Consider the following 16,075-nt stretch of genomic DNA (forward strand, 5'->3'; position numbering starts at 1 on the left):
GACGTTGTTGGCGTCATCAATCCTGCGGGTTATCTCGATCTATACCAAGCACCGACTTTCAGATGATTCCCTCCGTGCTTCCGCTCAAAGTGCACCAACCAAGCTCATCGAGCGAAGCAAGTAGGGCGAGGATTGCGCGGAAGTTTGGTGACCTCGGCATCGAAATCCGTTCTGCGACAACCACACGGTCCTATCGGTAATTCAATTCCTGGTCATCGCTTACTTTTGACTAGACAAAGAGCATCTAGGTAGTTTGGAGTGTGCTGTTTGAGCGGAAGCACGGAGGTATCGAAGAGAGCTCCTTCCTTGAGAAGTATCCCACCCGAGAGATGCGATATCGGCCGTTCCGGGCAAGATTGCATCATCTCTGCTCTGCCATCAACTCCATTCGGCCTCAGTGACACAACATCGAGCGGTGACAGATCATTTCTGCGACTGCAAGGGACCGTGATTACGCTTCCTGCAGAAAGTGTCGACGCGGAATCGAGATTCAGCCGCAGCTGCCCACGCGGCCTCGCTTCCACGAGCGGGACATTCATTGATGCATATCCTCCCACATGCACTTCCAACGGCGACCTTTCTCAAGTCTCCGTCGCGATCGCTGCCGCACGCTCGTTGCGTACACCATCATGCACATCTTGCTGCTGTCTTGCAACCTCGCCCATGCATGTCAAGTGATGGAAGGGTCATAGACCATCGGCATATCTACTGCCGAGCTCCTGCAAGATTCATGCAAGTCCAATCAAGAGTCCAGGTCAAGTGAAACGCTTCACCTCTCTCCGCAACGGATCCCTGCATGTTCGACTCTATCAAGATCATTTCGGGTCCCCACAGAGTTGTCCTTTGATGCATGCTCGAAATGTGTGAACTTTGAAGTGCGAGGTGTCAGATTGGAGTCCCGAGAAATGTAAGTATATCATGGTTGAAGTCGCACGGCCTCTCCTTGCCATCGCTACAACTCGACCTTCAAGTTCAGCACTTTGATCTCAATCAGCTACAATGGTTTTATCACGCTTCCTTGCTCTCTGTTTGTTCATTGCGTCGACAATCGCACAACCGGTCGACGGTAATGCTCCTTCCTCTGCGATTCCGATCGCGGTAGGCGGCAAGGACCCAGAAATTGCCAAAGCTGTGATTGCACTCATGCTACCCGAGTACGATGGTATGGCTACCAATCCACGAACGATGGACAAGATCGTCCCGCGCTAACATTTGGCAGTCGTTCACGTCGTGCACAACGCCCCCGTAGCCCTATCAGAGCTCATCCCCCTCCTCGCCGGCGAGAACACCATCCCAGCATCCATGCTCGGCTCCAACAGCAAGTCCGCCATGCCTCAAGTCCCCAAGGCGATCTTCGTCGGCGGTGGATTCTCCGAGAGCGAGATTATTTCGATGTACAATGGCACCTCGCTGCAGATGGTCCCTTGGGTCTACCCACTCACGCAAAAGAGAGTCGAGGGAACGATACCTCCCACACCGGAGATGATCGTTGCTAGGGTGAAGCAGGTCTTTGCGGAGAATGGGTACGTCGGATGGGGTTGTGTCATCATGGGATCTCTCGGCTAATGCTCATTGATCAGGTTCGTGGCAGGAAACGAAGACAACGTCAAGCCGGGCGTCTGGGCGTTCTGAATCCTTCAGTCCTCACGAATGGGATGTGATTAGATGGCTTCGGCAGCAAGTCCTGCCAGCAACTCGCCATGATTGCGGGAACGAAGTGTCAGAAGTCATCGCTTCCTTAACGTGCCGTAGAAACGTGTAGACGCAGTCGAAGAACCAATAGAATGGGTATTGCAAGATATATCACTCAATCCCTCCTAGTTCTATCGCACGCTGGCGTCTCACTTCAATGTTGTTCTCCCATCCTCCACTACCGCACGTTCATTGAGGTCGTCGGTCCTGCTGACTTGCTGTATTGCCGACTCGTCTGTCGTGCAACTTGTCTGTTGTGTGTCCTGCTATTTCACAAATGCCGGTCTGCCAAACCTGGTATCCTGCCTGTCGTGGTATCTTGCCTGCAGCGCTACCAAGGTGGACAGATATCTCTCTTGCACGGCTACAGGATCTTCAAGCTCATGTTACCGACTTTCCTGCACGGCTTTCAAGGCGTCCAGATTTGCTGTCTGCATGGCTATCAAGACGTTCAGATACGGTGGTTGTAGAGCTACCCGGGCATCCAGCTGTCGTGCGTGTATAGCTATCAAACGGCTCAGATGTCGTGCCTGCGTGGATGTCGAGGCGTTCAAGTACAATACCACCATGATTTCAGCAACCTTACAGGTCTGGACGACGAGGTCACACCAACCCACCTCGATCGCCTGCAGATGTGGGTCGGCCACGCAAGGGATGGTGGTTGGTTCCATCTCACGATAGCGCCCAACGGAGGCAGTCCTCGCTACTCACAGTCTTGCAGCCTGGCATCGCCCATTTCCAGCATCAATTCGCGTCCCAATCGTCCAACAATGCTCAACATCAATGCCATCACAAGGAGCAGAGTCGGAATGCATCGCCCGGTGAGAGCGATGACGAGCTTCTCAACAACGCCTCTACTACGTTATTCGGCACGCGAGCGCCAGCAGATCGAAGCCAAGCACATGACATTGTCAGCCACGGACCAAGCTCTCATCTTCAAACAATTCAATGCCCAACGAGAGGCAGCACGGCAGAACATCAAAGATCCGAAAAAGCTACAGCGCGAACTAGAACGTCTTTACGCGGAACGCGACCGTGCATATGGCATCCAGTACACGCATAAGCCCGGGAACAGCGAAACGCAGCACGCCCATGGGACAGCGAGTGCACGTCGTGGTCAAGCCGGGCAGGAGAAATCGGGGGTCGATGGCGTAGGGCTGGGACTGTCAGAAGCTCTCTTTTGGGACATCCCTTGGTGATGTGCTGCTGTTGTTGCCTGAGATTGTGGGTGATACTGGATGCGTGCATCAGCTAGTTTCGCTCCACGAGGAGCACAGTGACGAGGGGATCGAGGGCAAGGTCAGATGCAGGAGTCAGAACCGTTCCGAGAGTCAACGTATACAGTCCCAGAGAGATGAGAATTTGGTCGGGTGCAAAGGTGTAAACTCAGCTCTGTAGCTAGGAGACGTTGGCCATCTTCGGACGATTCATGTATCACCTCCTGGCCTGCTCGATCTGCGTGACATTGCCGACTACGGTACCATTCGCATTTGCCTGAGCCGCCCAAGTGTTTTTCAATCCCCAAGCGGCCACACTGGACGATGCCGTGTCTGGAAGTCCACCAACATAGATCGCCAGAGTGTCCAGCGGCCGATTTGGGAAGAATGTCAAAGTACCCGCAGCCTGCGCACCGTTCAAGAACAGCTCTATGACCGAGTTGTCATACACCAGACTCATGCTCCAGGAGCCATTTGTGGACGGCCCAAAGAGTCCTTCTTCGGAGAATTTGTCCGTGAAATACGGGTTGTCAAACCCACCAACGTGGCCACGATCGATCCAGATCCCGGGGCTGCCGGCGGCGTTGATACCTCCTTGAATATACTCGCCGGAAATCGAAGAGCTGATGGTGAAGTTGGCGGTTCCGCGCAGGGTGGAAGAAGTCAAGCCGGTGATGTTCGCCTCGAGGTAAATGGCGCCAGATTCGACCGTGGAGAAATCAACCAGAACAGAACCGTTACCAAGACTACTGTTGTATGCCAATTCGGACTCGATAACGGGCGAGATGTCGTGAATCGCCGAGATGAGGTCGTAGCCGCGTGCTGAGACGTTGGCGATATGGTGTGACCGGGGAACACTCATGGCACTACGGAATTGGCCGTGCGTCTCAAGGCCGGTAGGAACCAGCTGGGTGTATTGCCAATTGGAGGCCCAGCCGAGAGCGATCTGTGGCTCATTGGCAGCTATACCATTGAAGTACTGAGCGGCGTAGTTGTCCTTCCCGAAGTCTGAAAGGTGTCAGCCATGAATGAGAGGCCGGAAGAATTGCACGAACCTGTGAATCGAGTGGCGCTATCGTATGGCTCAAAGTGCGTGCCATTGAAGTCGCCAACGAAGTACTGCGATATGCTTCCTCCTCGAGGACCACCTGGGTTGATGGAGATTACGAGCATCCACACGGGCTCGTCCTGGCCCTCCATGGGTAGATGAACAAGGTTCGGACACTCGTATTGTGTTCCGAGCTGCAGTGCAATTAGCAAAAACCTGGAGAACGAGAAGCTGTTCGACATACATATCCGTGCTTCGTAAAGTTGCTTGCATGCGTCCACTCCTTAAGATCAGGGGAGGTCTGAGAAATCAGCGTGGGATCATTCGTTCAAGCGAAGCGATCGACTCACAAAGACACCAATCACGTATTCAGCTGCGTAGGCCACCACCATGACCCAGTTGGAAGTTTCTCCGTGCCAAGTCACGTATGGGTCTCTGAACTGGGTGGAGTTGATGTCCAGGACCGGATTGCCTTCGTACGGCTCGAAAGTATAGCCATCATCACGACTGTACGCGATTGCCTGAGATTGAACGCCCTGCTGGCCGTCGGGATACTCTGCAAGGGTGTAGATTGCCACTACGCCGTTGCTCTGCTGAGGGAAGAAACCGGAGGTATTGTTCGGGTCGAGGACAGCGGAGCCGCTGAAGACATACTGCCCTGGCGTCAGACATTGCTCTGGCCCGACCTCGTGAGTTGCCCCAGCTTACCGTATAGTTGTTCGGAGGGAAGATGGCAATCTTTTGATTCTCCCAGGTGTACAGATCTCGACTTGTGGCATGACCCCAATGCTGATTGCCCTGAAAAGCGAGACGCGAAAGGGTTAGCAAGGTCTAAGTATTGTTGGTGCTTTGGACCAGAAGCCGGCAAGACATGCTGGCACCGAGCTAAACAGCCCTTCTGCCGTCGGGGATCACTTACCGCTACTGTGGTGAGTGGGTTGTACTGATAGTACAAGTGGTAAAGTCCCGAGGCATCGCGGTGCATGCCGTTGGGGTCTATAAGATGTCAGTGTTGTCCCACACATTGGCGAGAGACACTCACCATTCATGAAATATCGTGGAGGGCTGAAATGCACCTTTGGGCGCAGATAGTCTGTGTAATCTCCCTCGACGGGCACATCGACGGGCACGCCTGGGGCATAGTAGACCGAGGTTGTATTGGAGGTGTACGCCTGAGCAACGGTTCGTTCGACCAACGCGGCGGCGACTGGCAGCAGCAGACTCGGGAGCATCATCTTGAAGGGAAGGGAAGCGATGGAGTATTGGGAGATGATTTCCGTCTCGCAGAGGGATCACCTTGTCTTTGTGCGGTCTGCCAGACGACTGGGACGACCGGCAGCTTCCGTCAGTTAGCATTTTACCCCTCCGTCGAGAGCCCGATGGATGATTTTCCCTGGCATTGGGAGCCTGCAAAACGACCATCCGGGCCGATTTGGACATGGTACGAGGTATGAGCTTCGGGGCGACATCATCGTTCACCCCGCAGCCTCCGCTTGTGGAAGAGTGGAGGAGTGGAGGAGGAGTGGAGGAGCCGATCACAGATGGGGTCGGCACTTTCTCGGAGCGAACATGGAGTGGACATGGTGATTGATCATTAGAACTATATTGATGTGAATTTCAGGTACAAACGACCGTAGGCGTGTCTGATCCTTTTCAATCGATCCGAGTTCTGCGGCCAAGGCTTCCCAGCCGACGGGATCGTTGAAGTTCAACAACGACGCTGCGAGCTGGACCGTCTCAAGGGATAGTTCTAATAAGGTAGTTCTACGGCATCGACGTCTCTATTTCTCATTGGCTGATGAGCCGCTGAGCTGAGGCTGGCTGGCTGCCTTCACAATTCCATCACCGACATCGATCTCTTCATCACTCGAGCAGCCGCGTGCGTGTAGCGCCTATTATTCTGCAGAGGTAAGATAGTATGCGGATCAACCACACAACCGAAGTATCTCTTCCTTTTCATCTCCTACATCTCCCTCTCCCTCTGTTTTCCTCCATTCTCCTTCCTTAGGAAGGTTCCCCCAACACTGACGTCCCAAACACTGACGTCGAGTGCGACGAGCTTCCCTGCTCCTTCACGCGAGCTGCAGATCGACGTGGCTGCATGTCGCCCGCACCGCGGCCGCAAGCTCCACACCACGGCCGCGACCTCGACATCTGCCCACCGCTGACGCTCTGCGCATCCGTCCTGCTCCTGGCCGACCGCGCGCAAGCTTCTCATCGGGCGGCGGCACAGCACTCCACGTCACCATGGCCAGCAGACCCGAAGAGCTGTTCTTGAAACCTGACTCGCCCGCTCCGGCAACAGGCGAGACACCTCAGCCGCTGCGCATCAACAAGCAGGCGCATGGCGACGACCAACAACAGCAATGGGCGCAATATCGCGTTCCTCAGAGCAGCGTCACCTTTGGCGCCCCGCAATCACCACCACCAAGTGGACCTCTCCCTTTGCCGTATCCCGACGATCGATCCCGAAGACAGGGCACACCGGGCTCATCGCAGGACAGCGGCAGGCCGATGAATATGCCTGGATCGGCCGAAGAAGGACGAGCGACGGGCCCAGCGAGGCTACGAAAGAGCAGTGTATCATCGAGCGGCAGTGGCGCCAGCGGAGGTGGAAGAGCCCGGTTTGACGCGAACGACCCGAACAGACCTACCGCTGGTGGATACGCAAATTCTCCCACGCTTGGAACGGGCTCAAGACTGGCCGACCGAAGAGGAGCTCCTGCAAAGAACATCATACCCCCAGACTCACCAGGCGGACCTGAACCTCCACACAAAAGCGACGATGATGAGGGTTTGTTCCAGCTCAAGCCTCAGCGCAAGCCGAGCAATCAGACGGAGGACTATCAGCAGCAATTCTACCCGCCACCACTCGGCGCTGCACCACCGGCGAGTGGCAGCGCTGGAGCATCAGCACAAAGCCGAATGCACGTCCCCGACCCAGCCGGCATCAATCGATTGAGTAGTACCGCCTCCACGTCCACCACGAGAGCTTCTCGAGGCTCTCCACCTCCACCAGAGACGCCGATTGATGCGCCTTCGTCTGGCTTGAGCGGTATCGAAGCTCGCTATGCCGCCTCCGGGATCCCGGGTACTGGCACGCTGACGGAAATGCAGGCTCAGAGTGCAGCAGCAGCCGCTAGAAGAGCACATTACGCAGCACCGCAGCCCAGGCAAGGAACGTTGAATGCTCAGAGAACACCATCCCAGCCTCAGGTACAGCCTGACACGGGTGGAAGATGGAGTCCGACAGAATCGCCAGGCTCTGCTCCACATGGACCGCCCATTGCGTTTCAAGGGAATGAAGAGGTGAACCCTACGTCGGGCGCCTCACAAGCTACATATCCGCGACCACCGCAGCCGACCACGAGCAACCTCGAGACTGACATGAGCAGGATGAATATGCACGAGGAGCCCCCTCCAGCTTACTCTCCACCAACAGCTGGATCTGTGAACTCGCCGTACCCAAACGAAAAGGGCCGATATGGCAACAACGCAAGCCCGGCAACGTCTGCCACTGGATCTGCTACAGACAGGCGTCGGCCGACCGATCCGACATTGAGAGGCCATCCGGCCTTCGCCAACGATCCTCCGGCTTCATCTTCCCCTCAGCCGTCATCTCTCGCAAATGGCGCTCCTCCGAATGGCTTATCGCCCGTCAACATCGCCGCTGCGAATCATTCTGCCTCGTCTCAAGCTGGCCCAGCAGGCCCAGTGAGCCCGCCACCGCTTCCGGAAGGATGGATTGCCCATCTCGACAGCAACTCTGGGCAGTACTACTACATCCATTTGCCGACCCAATCCACCCAATGGGAGTTTCCAAAAGGGCCTACGCCGTTGAATCTCGAACCGCAGAGTCCGACTGTTGGACTGGCTAGCCCGGTCGGCTCAGTCTTCAAACAACCTCTTGCCTCGCCTGGGTTTCCAGTCCAGCAAATGGCGAATTATGATCACCGGAACAGCATGTTCTCAATGAATTCGATCGCGAGCCCGACTGCCTCCGGATTTACGGGTCCTCCACCAAGCGCTGGCATCGACATGTACAAGATCTCTCCTTCCAATGCCGTTTACTTTGGCCCCTACTTGAGATACACGAACATGGATCTCGAACGAGGCCTATGGCTCGGCAGCATTCTGCTGATCACAGACGCCAGCACCCAGCCGCCGACCATCCACATCCACCAGTCTCAGGATCTGAGTCCGAATCCACGCCAACTCAAGGCACACCCCATTCACTCGCATCAACGATGGATCTTTTATCGATACGATGTGGATCTCCGCATGGAAGATCATGCACCAGCGAAGTGGACTTACGCCATCACCTCGCATCTGGGCTGCACACGCTATGAGTTCCTGGTCGCGGGAAGGCAGGAGAATAGTTGGCGTTTCATTGCTCACTCGGGTAACGACTTTGCGATCAATGTATCTGCGAATGAACGATCCAGGCTAGGAGGTCCATCTTTGATGTGGAAAGATGTATTGCTCAAACACCAAGAGTGTGGCGGTTTCCACACTCAGGTTGGACTTGGAGGACAGATATATGCGGATCGCCTGTGGAAGGACATTCCAGCTCTAAAGCAATGGACGCAGATTCATGGCAAGGAGAACAGGAAGACTGCTCAATGGACGGCCAAGATGGAGGAGGATGTCACGCATGCCTACTTTCACTACTACACATCACACTTTGATCAACCAGCGGTCAGAGAAGCTTTCGCCCAGATACCTCATGTCTGCTGCTTGGACGACCACGACATATTCGACGGATACGGATCGTATCCAGAGTACATGCAGGAGAGCCACATCTTCAAGAATTTGGGCAGGATTGGAATTGAGATGTACCTTCTGTTCCAGCACCACACAACGCATGAGATATTGCGCAATGTCTCGAACGATATCGATCTATTCACAATCACAGGCAAAGGCTGGCACTTCGTAAAGTATCTCGGACCGAGTGTGGTCCTCGTTGGCCCAGACACTCGCAGCGAACGCGGCGAGAAGCAAGTCATGGCCGGGCCCACTTATCAAGGCCTGTTCCCCAAGGTGGCCACTCTTCCGCCCAGTGTGCAGCACTGTATCTGGTTGTTGCCCGTTCCAATCGTGTATCCTCGACTGGAAGGTATCGAACAAGTTGCAAGCACGGTCGCCACAGGTAAGAAAGCGGTCACTGGAGGTTTCAACATGCTCGGCAAAGTCGCAGGTGGCGTGGCTGGTATTGTCGGTGCGAAAGGTGTCGTTCATTCTGGATTTGATGGTGTTAAGAAAGCCGTCGGCAAGTCTGGGCTCATGCAAGGTGTGCTCAGTCCATTCGGAGATATCGACATGCTCGATGAACTGCGCGATTTGTGGACGCATGATTCGAAGGTGAGTCCACCGACTCCTGCCATGTTGCTACCACTGACGTTCTTATGCAGGACCTTGAGCGCACGTATATCATCCGTACACTGCAAGGCATCTCACACAACAAATCCCTGCGAATGACGTTCCTTTCCGGCAGCGTCAATGTTTGCGGCGCCGGTCTTGTACACGATCCGGCGCATCCATCCGACCACAAGACGATGTATCAGCTCATTACCTCTGCCATCGTCAACGCGCCCTCACCCTCCTATGTTATCAAACTTCTCCACTCCAACAAACCCATCTATCTCCCACAAAACGGCCACCGCTCGAACCCGAACGCTCAATCGGACACGAAAGAAGACATGATGGAGATCTTCGCTGCGGACGTTGACGGCCGGCAGCGAGAGAACAGAAGACTGATGGGACGGAGGAACTATCTTGCGTGTGTGGCCTACGACCCAGAAACGGTATCGGGCGCATTCGCGACGCCTGGCAGTGCGGGCGGTAAGCAAGGCGAGGCCAATGGTGGTGGAGCTGGGCGACTCAGCCTGGCGGCCGATTTCATGGTGCAGAATGAGGGCGCATTTGGGCAGCCGATGAAGTACGGTCCCGTCATTATCCCGAGCTTGGAATATGGGAGGTGATGCGGCTGCTGGAGGACTTGATGAGTTAGGCACAGACTTCTTGCGTTTTTAGCGTTGACGGCGAATAACCCAGACAGCGCACAGATGAGCGACTTGAAGCGTTCTGAGACATCTGAAACCATTGCACCCCGTCAGTCCTGCGCGAAGACGTGCCTTCAAGTGCAATAGCTTGGTCCCTCTACCTCCCGCTGCTGGCATGCGGACGACAGCGAATGGCCCAGTGTGCAGGATCAATCTGAGGTTGGTGCCAAGACAGCATGGAACTCTGATTCGACTTCATGCCAGTCTCTGCTTCCACGCATAATTCTGACAATGTTTTGCGCGAGAACCAGGACGTGGATCGCTCACGAACGCCGAGCTGCAGTACATCTTGTCGGCCGACTTTCTGTCGTTGAGCGCACGTCCACGACCATGGCCAACCACGCTGTGTTTTGCGGCACGCCTGCAGAGCACCGAGGGAAAATTGGAGTCGATCGCCTCGCGAAACAAAGAAGAACACGACAGGTCGAAGCGGTTTCGAATGAATGATAGTGTGTGGACCCACCGAAGCGTCCGGACGTATAGCATGTGCCCGAGGAACGCCGACCAAGCAAGACGGCGACCACCGACCCCTGCTCAGGTTACACCATCGCGACGGCCTCCACAATTCCTATAACGCGAATGATCAAGGACGTTCGCCCGGATCGACCATGTTTGCCGTGAATACCTCTCTCTGCTCCTCGTTTCTTTCTCTCGACGCCTTCCGTTGATCGTTTTCCTTCCACTTCTCCCATCGCACCTCGCCTCCGCGCAGAACCTCTCTTGTCGACAATCCACCACGGACTCAGCTCCGCTTCCGATATGCACGCCGGATCCCCACAAGCTTTGCCCAGCGATGGCCACGTCCACAGCATCTTCGAGGCTTCAACCGGCACTTTTCAGTGGATAGTGGCCGACCCGACCACCCGCGACGCCGTCATCATCGACCCGGTCCTCGACGGGAAATCCGCTTCCAGTCCGCGCGGAATCTCGACCACGGCCGCCGATCAACTGATCGAAATCATCATCGAACGGCGCTACCGTGTGCTACGAATCCTCGAAACCCATTCTCAGCGCCAATGTGCAACAGCGGCATGGTATCTCCGCACTCAACTGCGAGACATGACCGGCCATCTGCCCCGAATATGTACCGGCAAGAGCATCGAAGGTGTGGAGCGCATGTTCGCCCGGCAATATCGCATCACCAATCCCTTCCAGGCTTCCCTCTTCAACAATGGATTCAAAGACGGCGATCGATTCGAGATCGGTTCCTTGCAGTGTCAAGTCATCCACCTGTCCGGTCCCGATCCAGATCGATTCGGTTTCGTGATCGGACGGAGTGTCTTCACAGGATCGGCAGATGGGGAGAGCGAGAGTGAAGGTCGAGCGGTGCAGCGCATGAGTGCATTCGCGGATGATTATGCATTTCATCCGCAGAAATCGAAATCCGGGTCAGCAGTCAACACACCTCTCGACTCGAGGCCGACAACAGCCAGAACGACGCGGACGATCTCGGGACGGCAACAGCATGATTCATCGCCTCCACGACAGGCATCGCTCGTGGGAGGAAAGATGGTGTACAATTACAATCGACCGACGAGTCAGGTTCACGAGATTGGGGTCTGAGTTGGTGAACGATGGTCGATGGGTACTTCGAATCTTCTGGTATGGACTCGAGGATGACATGGCTTTGAAGGAGTATGGAGGGAGGGAGCATCGATTTGCTTCTCATGCGTGCAGAGAGCATATCTCACAAATTTCAGAATAGCACAGTTCTCCCATCAGCTTCACACAGGAGCAATTCATAGAGTCATCCGGAGTGTGCTCTCTCTCAGGACCAGAGAGGCACGAGAGGCTGCTGGCCTTTAGAGTGGTGGCTCGGTCGATGCATCATTCGCAGAGAGAGTTGTTGTCATTGGCGAGCATTTGCAAAGAATGAGCGGGACTCAACCTCGCCCTTTTCTTGGTCAGATGACTGAGCTGTTCGCGCACCGGGCATGTACATGTATCGTAGCCGCACGCTGACTGAGCATGCCAGCTTGCCATAGCTGTACAATAATCGAGCATGGACAGATCACTGAACGACACGTTTATCTGCCGGGCAATGTATCTTGTCTGAACAGCGATCGGGCAGTGGCAGCTAACTTGGTAGGACGGTATCATACCCGGGCGTGTACCCTACCTGAACGGTGGCCGATCAAGTTCAGCCAACTTAGTTGCACGGTAACATAGCAGTTAAAGTGTCATACTTGAACAGAGATCGAGCAGGAACAGCCAGCTTATTTGCAAGAACAGCCAACTTATCTGCACGGCAATGTAATGGTACACTCCCCTCACCTGAACAGTCTTCGAGCAAGTACGAGTGTCTTGGCTCTGCGCAGATATGAGCAATGGTCGGGTAAGTACAATTTACTTCAAGTGGTCGCAAGTTCGTGGAACCATGTCAATGGGAAGTATGCTTCGTTGAATCCAGTGCTGTCTACTTTTACATACTCTCTCCATCCGGACCGTGGACCGTATCTCGGCGATGCATTCATGCGGGCGATGTTGCCCAGTACCACCAGAGCGCCATGAGCTTATACTGCTTCCGCCTTGCAGCCATCTACCACTCATGCGACCATCTCGCGCAGCCCACCTTCTTCCTCATCGTACTCATCGCCATAGATTGCCTGCTGCAGGCCCTTGACCGCATCTTCTCCACCCATCGTCCTGAACCACGCCTCCAAGGAGTAGATCTCGTCAGTGTACTGTTCGATGTTGGCGAAGAGTTCCTTCGTCTCTTTTTGCTTCCGCTCAAGTTCAGTGGGGTCGCTGTCCCTGTATGCCGCCAGCTCCTTCTGCAGCTGCTTCAGCTCGGCCTCCAGCTCGCTCTTCTCCTTCATGACCTCCTCACGAGATTCACCACCGGTGTCGACCATTTCTTCCTCTTCCTCGCGTTGAGCCGCTTTGTCGGCGAAAGTCTGCTTCAGATCTTGGACGATGGTGAAGGCTTTGTCGTGGCCGGATTGGACTTCTCCCAGAATCTTCTGTTTCACGATCTGGTCCTGCGATGGAAAAGACCAGTACCAATTTCCGGACCCGATCTTCTCGACGCAGATCTTGTTCTCGTCTTGCAGTGTTTGGAGATAGTCTGGTGTGACGGTCAGCGGACAGCGACGAAGGTGTGATGCAAGAACTTACCTTTCACTTGCATGCCATTGATAGAGGCCACGGATGGGAGTTGCTTCTCGAGATCTTTGATGGTATGTGCCACTCGCGTCCTCTGCAAATAGGACAGACAACTGTTGAGCTTCACGGAATTGCAGTTGGTTTTCGGCGCCTGTGAGAAGTGTTAGAGCTCCGCAGTATCGGTCGATGAGCACACAACGATACCATGTTGTGCGGATGCGCAGAAAAATGCGAAAGGGAATTGTTCGTGGTGATAAGATGTTGATTGATGGAGATGGACTGGCGATGATGGATTGTTGTTGTGGTGGTGTGTTTGTTGATGTTGAGTTCGGACGAGACGAATTTGCGAAGTGAAGTGAAGTCGGGGTTGGCTTCCCCTGAGAGCTTTCGCTGGGGACTGCACGCCAAATAGCGATGGACATTGAGATTTCTTTAACTTGTCCTTGACACTTCACCGCGGCTCGGTATATAGTGGATCATTCAGATAAGCTCGTCATTCAGGCAGCGCAACATTCTTGTACTGACGCTGTCATATATACTCCACGTACCGCTTCTACAGCTCCTTGTGTTCCACCTCATATGGCCTCTTCTCATCTCCGTCCGCGCCGTCCAACTTAGCGGCCAACATGTTGCCTTTGCTAGTACCAGCGGCACCACCGAGCAAGGCTGCGTCACCATCGAAGTACTTGGCAATCTCTTCCAATGGAGTGTAGCGGGTCTCGATGTAGAAGAAGTACACCACGGCAAGTTCGACCTGTTCAATGTGAGCTGGTTCGTCGTTGATTGCAAAGTCCCATTCAAAGATAGCACTCACAGCAAGCCAGACGCAGTATACGATGTAGTACTTCCATCCGATGTCTTTCAATGCAACTGGATTGACGTATTGGTTGAAGAATAGGGCCAGGTTGACGGCGAAGAACATCAGAGTCAAGCCCTTTGCACGGATATGGTAGGGCAAAATCTCTGCCGCGTAGCTTACGAGCATGCCGCTCCATGCCTGCAGGAAAAGAGGTCAAGTGTTAATCAAGTGTCGACTTGGAGGCTTCGTGTCTTCTCGGATGACTTACAAGATTGTAACAAACGTAGTATAGGAAGATCATGGCAACGACAGCATTACCAGATGCCTGAATTCCAGTCCTGGCGAAGTGACCGGCGCAGGCAGTCCAGACTGTGAAAGAGACCAGCATACCGGTCGTGGAGATCAAGAAGAGCGTCCTTCGACCGACTCGATCGACCACGAAGCACTGACCCAGAGCGACTGCTAAGTTCATGATTTGTATGCCGCCATTGATGAGCAGCTGTGTGTTTGAATTCGTGATGCCAATATCGTTCAAGACCAAGTTGAGGTAGTACGAAGCCAGACCATTGCCGGACCATTGCGAGAACAGACCAAGTGTGAGAAGGATCAGTAGCCTGCGACGCATGCCAACAGTCTTGAAGAGTTGCAACCAGCCATTGCTTTCGTACTCCTGCTCCAGCTTGATGGTGGTCCGGATCTCTTCGATTTCCAGCAAGACGACTTCGTCATCGAGATTTCCGTTGGCATGCACTTTGGCCAGAACGCTATGAGCTTTTTCGGATTGGCCTTTCGCGACGAGGAAGCGTGGAGACTCGGGAACAAAATAGATAAAGGACAGCTGGATGACCGGTGCAACGCCTTGAAGAATCGAAGGGATACGCCACGACCAATTGCTTCGAGTCGTTAGTACAGTACTGACGGCCGGTAATGATATACTGACTTCGACATCTGGTTGGTTCCGTATGTTGTCCAGGCGGCAATGATCGCTCCGATATACCACGTGGTGTTGTATATGGTGGCGAAAATGGCCCGGTGCTGAGGGTGGGCAAGCTCGGTGATCAGGAGAGGAGAGGAGCCGTGGGCGATCGAAGTACCGAAACCAATGAGGAAACGTGCAGCCAGAAACATTTGAAACTTGGTACAGGCGCCCTGGAGTGCAACACCGACGAGGCCGATACTGCATCCGATGATGATTCCCCAGCGTCTCCCAAAGCCATCGGCAATGTATGGCGTGATTGGGAGGGACAAGATGCTACCAACGGCCATGATGGCGGAGAAAAGACCAAGATGCGCGCCCTTGGGATGGTTGAAATCTGGACGGGAGTCAGACAAGATCCTCGACAATTCATGCTTGGACTAACTCACATTCTTGCCATGGTGTCAGGGACTGGAGCCCATTGACCATGCTACCATCGAAACCATTGGAAGCGGAGGTCAGTACAACCATCATCAAGCAGATGTAGGTCTTTCTCAGCCCAGGATCCTTGTACCAAGTCACGGCGGGGAACTCCCGCTCGACGAAGCGAAAGGTGCCCTTGCTTGGACGGTCCATAGTGAGAGATAAGAATCAATGAACAGGGAAGGAGTAGGGGAAGTCGATGATGGGGAAAAGATGGGAGCATGGACAGGCGTTCGCAGGTCTTTATGATACGCTCGACCGCAGATTATCCTGAATATCCGGCCACGATAGACGCGAACCGCATAAAGCGCGGCTCGAGGCCACATTGCTGCTAGGACATGATCCCTACGCGAGGACGCCACCGCATGTGTGTCTGGATGGGGTCTGGCTTCAGTAAGCCTGGGCACTGTATGGCCCCACCGCTCGGCGACAACGTGATTCGTCCCTGCAGTCGCCATCGACCAAAGAAGACATGAGCTACTGCAACCAAGATCTCGTGTGTGGAAGGTTGCATCCATCCCCAGGTTTCTGCCCCATGGGCAAGGTGGGGATTGTCCCAGCCGGGTAAATGAGCACATTTATCCACATGTGAGCGATGGATTGTTTTAGGCTCAAGGCATGTGTTTAAGCATGAAATTGGGTGAAAGGTTGTTTTCCACGGTCGAATGGATCGATGTTCGGTCCCAGACACACGTTGCTCGCGTGGTCGTTCGACAAATAAAGACGTCGAGCTTCCACAGTGACTTTAGCCGG

The 16,075-nt window shown here is 54.4% G+C and overlaps 6 protein-coding genes across 6 annotated transcripts; 3 read left to right on the forward strand and 3 right to left on the reverse strand.

The window, feature by feature from the left end:
• Positions 1-999: 999 nt before the first annotated feature.
• On the forward strand, positions 1,000-1,632 carry MYCGRDRAFT_94597 (uncharacterized protein; the record flags this gene model as incomplete). Its single annotated transcript, XM_003850724.1, has 3 exons — positions 1,000-1,162; positions 1,250-1,523; positions 1,581-1,632. 3 exons carry the CDS (start codon positions 1,000-1,002, stop codon positions 1,630-1,632), a joined length of 489 nt encoding a protein of 162 aa, XP_003850772.1.
• Positions 1,633-3,126: 1,494 nt separating this feature from the next.
• MgSUC3 (putative beta-Fructofuranosidase) lies at positions 3,127-5,189 on the reverse strand (the record flags this gene model as incomplete). Its single annotated transcript, XM_003851024.1, has 7 exons — positions 3,127-3,917; positions 3,965-4,151; positions 4,202-4,258; positions 4,308-4,610; positions 4,666-4,755; positions 4,877-4,953; positions 5,000-5,189. 7 exons carry the CDS (start codon positions 5,187-5,189, stop codon positions 3,127-3,129), a joined length of 1,695 nt encoding a protein of 564 aa, XP_003851072.1.
• Positions 5,190-6,473: 1,284 nt separating this feature from the next.
• MYCGRDRAFT_74194 (uncharacterized protein) lies at positions 6,474-9,938 on the forward strand (the record flags this gene model as incomplete). The annotated part of the gene is made up of 2 exons (XM_003850725.1): positions 6,474-9,318; positions 9,369-9,938. 2 exons carry the CDS (start codon positions 6,478-6,480, stop codon positions 9,936-9,938), a joined length of 3,411 nt encoding a protein of 1,136 aa, XP_003850773.1.
• Positions 9,939-10,805: 867 nt separating this feature from the next.
• MYCGRDRAFT_27116 (uncharacterized protein) lies at positions 10,806-11,309 on the forward strand (the record flags this gene model as incomplete). The annotated part of the gene is made up of 1 exon (XM_003850726.1): positions 10,806-11,309. A coding segment is annotated over one exon (504 nt), but the record flags the coding sequence as incomplete, so codon positions are not given.
• A 1,256-nt stretch (positions 11,310-12,565) lies between these two features.
• Positions 12,566-13,331, reverse strand: MgMnd1 (Mnd1-like protein; the record flags this gene model as incomplete). The annotated part of the gene is made up of 3 exons (XM_003851023.1): positions 12,566-13,086; positions 13,137-13,275; positions 13,329-13,331. The coding sequence occupies 3 exons, from the start codon at positions 13,329-13,331 to the stop codon at positions 12,566-12,568; spliced, it is 663 nt and encodes a 220-aa protein (XP_003851071.1).
• A 29-nt stretch (positions 13,332-13,360) lies between these two features.
• On the reverse strand, positions 13,361-15,475 carry MYCGRDRAFT_74200 (uncharacterized protein; the record flags this gene model as incomplete). The annotated part of the gene is made up of 5 exons (XM_003851022.1): positions 13,361-13,878; positions 13,939-14,121; positions 14,192-14,816; positions 14,864-15,236; positions 15,289-15,475. 5 exons carry the CDS (start codon positions 15,473-15,475, stop codon positions 13,678-13,680), a joined length of 1,569 nt encoding a protein of 522 aa, XP_003851070.1.
• Between the last annotated feature and the right edge of the window lie 600 nt (positions 15,476-16,075).

The sequence above is a fragment of the Zymoseptoria tritici genome, chromosome 7, assembly GCF_000219625.1.
Source record: "Zymoseptoria tritici IPO323 chromosome 7, whole genome shotgun sequence".
NCBI lineage: Eukaryota > Fungi > Ascomycota > Dothideomycetes > Mycosphaerellales > Mycosphaerellaceae > Zymoseptoria > Zymoseptoria tritici.